The sequence below is a fragment of the Setaria viridis genome, chromosome 9 (assembly GCF_005286985.2).
Source record: "Setaria viridis chromosome 9, Setaria_viridis_v4.0, whole genome shotgun sequence".
NCBI lineage: Eukaryota > Viridiplantae > Streptophyta > Magnoliopsida > Poales > Poaceae > Setaria > Setaria viridis.
The window spans coordinates 53067985-53073615 of NC_048271.2; the positions used below are offsets into that span (position 1 = coordinate 53067985).

The window sequence follows — 5631 nt, forward strand, 5'->3', positions numbered from 1 at the left end:
TGTGGAGCGGCGTACGAGCTTGCCAAAAGCTCTGCCCCGACCCGGGTACTTGTAGACGCCGATGGTCTGGTTACAATGCAGCAGACCGACTCGGATTCGGCAAGTTCTCCGACTCGAACTCGGTGAGGTTTGCCGACCCGAGATCGGACGCGGCCGGTGAATCGAAGCCACGCGGCCGGTGAATCGAAGCCGCGTTCCCATGCCTGGTTGACTTTACGTATTCGTGTGGGGATATTACGTAAACCTCGGTCGAACACGGGTTTATGGTTTCACTGCATTTCCAGCGAGCCACTCCAAAACGCAAAGCAGGGCACACCCGAGTCCACCACCGCTCGCCGTCGGCCAATGGCGGTCGCCCATCGCCTCCATCGCCTTCCCACGGCCACCGCGGCCGCCAAGCGGTCGGCCGGAACTCTCGCCGCCAGCCTCGGAGGAATCGGCGCGAGACCCTCAACGGCCGCCCTGGCTGCCGCCGCTACAGCCGCCGCCGGCGCCGGCCGCGCCTCCGAGTGCCAGTCCCTCCTCCTCCGCATGTCGCGCCGCCGCGGCGCCTCCCGCCGCGAGATTGTGTCCTCCCTCCTCGCCTCCTGCCCCACCACCCCGCAGCCGCAGGTCTTCGACCTCCTCATCCGCACCTACACCCAGTCCCGCAAGCCCCGGGAGGCCTTCGAGGCCTTCCGCCTCCTCCTCGACCACCGCGTCCCCGTCCCGGCCTCCGCATCCAACGCCCTCCTCGCCGCGCTCTCCCGGGCCGAGTGGCCTCACCTCGCCACGGAGGCCTACCGCCTCGTCCTCTCGTCCGACTCTGAGGTAAACGCATACACGCTCAACATCATGGTCCACAACTACTGTAAAACCTTAGAGTTCGATAAGGTTGACGCTGTCATCTCCGAGATGGAGAAGAGATGCGTATTTCCGGATGTGGTTACGCATAATGTGATGGTTGATGCCAGATTTCGTGCCGGAGATGTGGATGCAGCAATGGCAGTGGTCGATTCGATGGCTAATAAGGGGTTGAAGCCTGGGATCGTGACGTACAATTCAGTGTTGAAGGGGTTGTGCAAGCACAGAAGGTTGGATAAAGCGAAGGAGGTGTTCAGGGCAATGGACCAGTGCGGTGTTGCAGCGGATGTTTGGAGTTTCAATATTTTGATTGGGGGATTCTGTAGAGTTGGGGAGGTTGAGGAGGCAGTGAAGTTTTACAAGGAGATGCAACAGCGTGGTGTTACACCAGATATGGTGAGCTTTAGCTGCTTGATTGGATTGTTCTCAAGGAGAGGGAAGATGGATCGTGCAGCGGAATACTTGAGCAAAATGAGGGGTTCTGGTTTGGTGCCTGACGGTGTTATTTACACAATGGTCATAGGTGGGTTTTGTAGGGCTGGGTCAATGTCTGAGGCTCTGAGAATTAGGGATGAGATGGTCGGTTGTGGATGTCTACCAGATGTGGTAACTTACAATACCCTGTTGAGTGGTCTTTGTAAGCAGCGCAAGTTGCTTGATGCTGAGGAGCTTTTGAATGAGATGAAGGAGAGAGGGGTTACACCAGATTTATGCACTTTCACAACTTTGATTCATGGGTACTGTAGGGAGGGTAACATAGAGAAAGCATTGCAATTGTTTGACACATTGTTGCACCAGCGCTTGAGGCCAGATGTTGTGACATACAATAGTTTGATTGATGGGATGTGCAGGAAAGGCGATCTGACCAAAGCTAATGAGCTTTGGGATGATATGCATGCTCGGGAAATCTTCCCCAATCATGTTACCTACAGCATCCTGATAGACAGCCACTGTGAGAAGGGACAAGTTGAAGATGCATTCCGTTTTTTGGATGAAATGGTTGATAAAGGTATTGTACCAAACATCATGACCTACAATTCCATTATCAAGGGTTATTGCCGGTCAGGTAATGTAAGAAAGGGGCAGCAGTTTTTGCAAAAGATGAGGCAAGACAACATATTACCAGATTTAATTACTTTCAACACCCTGATCTATGGTTATGTTAAAGAAGAAAAAATGGACGAAGCTTTCAATGTGTTTAACATAATGGAGAAGGAAATGGTACAGCCAGACGTTGTCACATATAATATGCTCATAAATGGGTTTTCTGAACATGGCAATGTGCAAGAAGCTGGTTGGATTTTCAAGAAAATGGGTGAGAGAGGAATTGAACCGGATAGATATACATACATGTCTATGATTAATGGTCATGTTGCAGCTGGCAACTCGAAGGAGGCATTTCAGCTTCATGATGAAATGATTCATAGAGGATTTGCTCCTGATGACAAATTCTGAGAAATGCTGGTAATGGCATTGTACCTTGCAAATTGCCAGTGTCTTTTGAATTCTTGCCTCCACAGATATTGTGAATTCAAGGGGTTGAAGGTGAGTATGAGAAATTTTAGCATTGAACGTTGAAACAACATATAGTTTTGCATTTAACCCTCTGCTTATCGCCATAGTGGAATCAACTCTGAAAAATGATGTCTGATATACTTATTTGTGTACGAATTGACAAATCATGTCCTTTACCGGCCCAAGCAAGAAACTTGTTATCTGTACACATGACATTAGCGGTGCAAATTTATTTCCTTTTTCTTTTTGTCCCTTTTTAGTGTTTCACCCTTCTACAGTTCTACCTTTTACAAACATGGTTTGTGACTTGGTACCATCATACTGACCCTGATAATTATCTTAGGAAGTTATTGATGTGAAAGTGTTCTCCCACGGGAACTTATATTGTGGGCGTGTTTTCTTCACCAAGGTCAAGGAATGTTGCACAGAAGAAGCATAGAAAATCTTCTTAACCTCTCAGGTACTCTTCTCACCCAGCACACATGTTGCCTCTGTATATTCTACCTTTTACAAACTTAGCTAGTTCCATGTGCTTCAATTTGTTTATTAGGAATACTTTCAAAATCATCTTACCAGAAGTCTATTTGGCAAAGCCTTTGCATATCTGTTGAACAGTATTTTATCATTTAATTACATTTTTTACGCCATCTGCTATTATAGTTGTTGAACTCATATATATGCTTTGATTAGTTCCGTACTTGGTGAGAGAGACTACACAAAGTATGGTAATGCCTGAGCTGCAACTATGGCCTCCAGATTTCACAACGGTAAGATTTTAAGAAATAAGAAACATGTTACTTGTTTATGAATCTACTGTTTGCACCAAATCATATCTTCTCAACCCTTTGTTAGGAATATAAAGGATCGATGGGTCAGAGAAACAAAAAGTTCAGGATTAAAAAGAAATTAGTTTTCCCGTTTACCAATATCTGTTGCTACTGACCATACACCTTGAAACGTTGTTTCTTTTAGTGAGAACTGCAACATTCTCTTTCTCATGAAATTGTGACCAGCAGAACAGTGTCAATGAATTTATTTTGTAATTATTTCCACTGCTAGGATGATTATAAAAATCACCCCTCTTTGATTGGGTATGCTACATTTGACTAAGAAAAAGTTAACCCTTTTAAAATTTAGAATCTGGAGGTCCGAAACTAGGGATAGTAAGAAGAGCGAACCATGCAAAAAGTCAGCATATTCATCTGTCATAGTAGCAGCAACAATGAACAGGGTATGTACAAGATGTTATATGTACAAACTTACACCATCGTTTACATGTAGACTAAGCAAAAACCACTGCACAAAAAAAAGATAGAAAATTGACGAGGGTACTCAATATGTCCGTCCCCTTCAGTCAAAGCTCCAGAAGAGCAGCCAAAAGAACATTGAATGGGAAAAATGAATAAACGAACATTGTATAAAACTGCACATGCCTTCAAGAAATCTTCATGGGTTTGGGCATCTTCCTCCAGGATTATTCGGATCAAATGTGCAGCCGGATGCCCCAGGCATGGATGTCAAGGACGCCGAGTTTCTTCCCTGGGGCTGTGGTTTCTCTCTCGGAACCCGGGATGCAGCGATGGGGGTGGCTTGTGCGCCCAGGACCAGGATGAGAATGAGAATCAAGGGCAGAGCTTGTTTTCTTTGGAACAACATAGATGACATTCTGGTATCTTCTGAAGTTGTGTATCAAATTGAGATGCCAGTAGGAAGCCGTACCGCTATATAGCCAATTAGCCATGTAGGAGCATATGCTTAGGCTTCCGCGTTTGGTTTCCTTGAGGCTCACGGTTTCGACGCGTTCAACAGTTCTACGCGGGATATTAGCAAGGTTGACCACTGCAAGAGTCGTCGACTCGCCGTGAACAAGTTCACAGAAAGGAGCTCTCTTCCACAATGTAATTTCTGAAGTACCAAGGGTTGTTTGGATCCCCGGGCTAAACTTTAGTTCCTATCACATCGAATGTTTAGATACTAATTAGGAGTATTAAACATAGACTATTTACAAAACTCATTGCATAGATGGAGGCTAAACGGTGAGACGAATCTATTAAACCTAATTAGTCCATGATTTGACAACGTGCTGTTACAGTAACCGTTTGCTAATGATGGATTAATTAGGCTTAATAGATTTATCTCGCCGTTTAGCCTCCATCTGTGTAATTAGTTTTATAATTAACTCATATTTAGTTCTCCTAATTAGCCTCTGAATATTCGATGTGACACGGACTAAACTTTAGCTCCAAGATCCGAACACCCCCTGAGATCATCGTTTACTGTTTTCCGTTAAGACCAAGCGTCCGCACCAGTTCTATCGTCTTCCATCCCGGATGCGTGCCTCGCAAGGTTCTGTAAATGTCAAACTCTTGATTTCGTCGCAGATTCCTTATGAATCCTAGCCAAATTCGTTTGACTGTGACACCGTGTATCCGCGGTTGCTAGGTGCTGATGTGGATTTCTTTCGTGATTTGAGCTTTTGCCTAGGTCCGCGGCAACCGGCAAGATCAGAGCTTCTTCCTCTTGCACACACCTTTGTGAGAAAACAACAACGCGGACTTCTGAGAAGGGGGCTCCTATCTGGCTTCGGTGGGCCAGATAGGGAGGATGGATTAGAGGCCCATTAAACCCACAACCATCTCCTTCTTCCCTACCATTTCCTCTTCTTCCCCAGACTCCACCGCCCGCTCCTTCCTCCGCCGCCCCGGCCGGTGGCTGCCGCGCCACCCAGCCACAACCCAACGCTGCCCCCCTCCAACCTGCCCGCTGGCACTCCTCCTCACCCTCGTCGCCACCAGCCCCTTCCACCGAATAGCCACCTTCTTCTTCCCCAGGCTTCCCCTCCCCGCCGCCACCTCCACTGCCCTGGCCGGTGGCGAGCAAGCTCGTCGCCGCGTCGCCCACCCTCCAACCACCGCTGCCCCCTCCGGCCCGCTCTTCCTAATCCGGCGGCGCTCCTCACCCCCGCCACCGACCACTGCCCACCGGATGGCTAGCCCTGCCCGGCCAGCGGCGCTCCCGCGTCGCCTTGCCTCCGCCGCCGGCCAACCCGCCACCTCCACCCCCCGCCGACCTCCTCTTTTAAGGCTGGTGGGCATTGGAGCCCCCCGGAACCCCAAAACCCTAACCCTAAGGTCCCCCGACCTCGACGCCGCCGGCCGCTCCCGCCCACCACCCACCCCTCTGACCTCGGGCACCGGAGGAACGGCGACGCGGTGGATAGCGGCGGCGCGTGAGGACAAGCAGAAGCTAGGGCGTGCGGGGAGAAGCTAGGGC

At 48.9% G+C, this 5631-nt stretch overlaps 1 protein-coding gene across 4 annotated transcripts; it reads left to right on the forward strand.

The window, feature by feature from the left end:
• Positions 1-345: 345 nt before the first annotated feature.
• On the forward strand, positions 346-4777 carry LOC117837601 (uncharacterized). 4 transcript variants are annotated; one of them, XM_034717316.2, is made up of 4 exons: positions 346-2388; positions 2702-2818; positions 3049-3125; positions 3211-4777. In XM_034717316.2, exon 1 carries the CDS (start codon positions 346-348, stop codon positions 2296-2298), a length of 1953 nt encoding a protein of 650 aa, XP_034573207.1. In that variant the 3' UTR covers positions 2299-2388; positions 2702-2818; positions 3049-3125; positions 3211-4777. The 4 variants fall into 4 exon arrangements, with proteins under 4 accessions (XP_034573207.1, XP_034573205.1, XP_034573209.1 ...); XM_034717314.2 differs by having other exon boundaries at positions 3831-4777; XM_034717318.2 differs by having other exon boundaries at positions 2706-2818; positions 3831-4777.
• Positions 4778-5631: the final 854 nt, after the last annotated feature.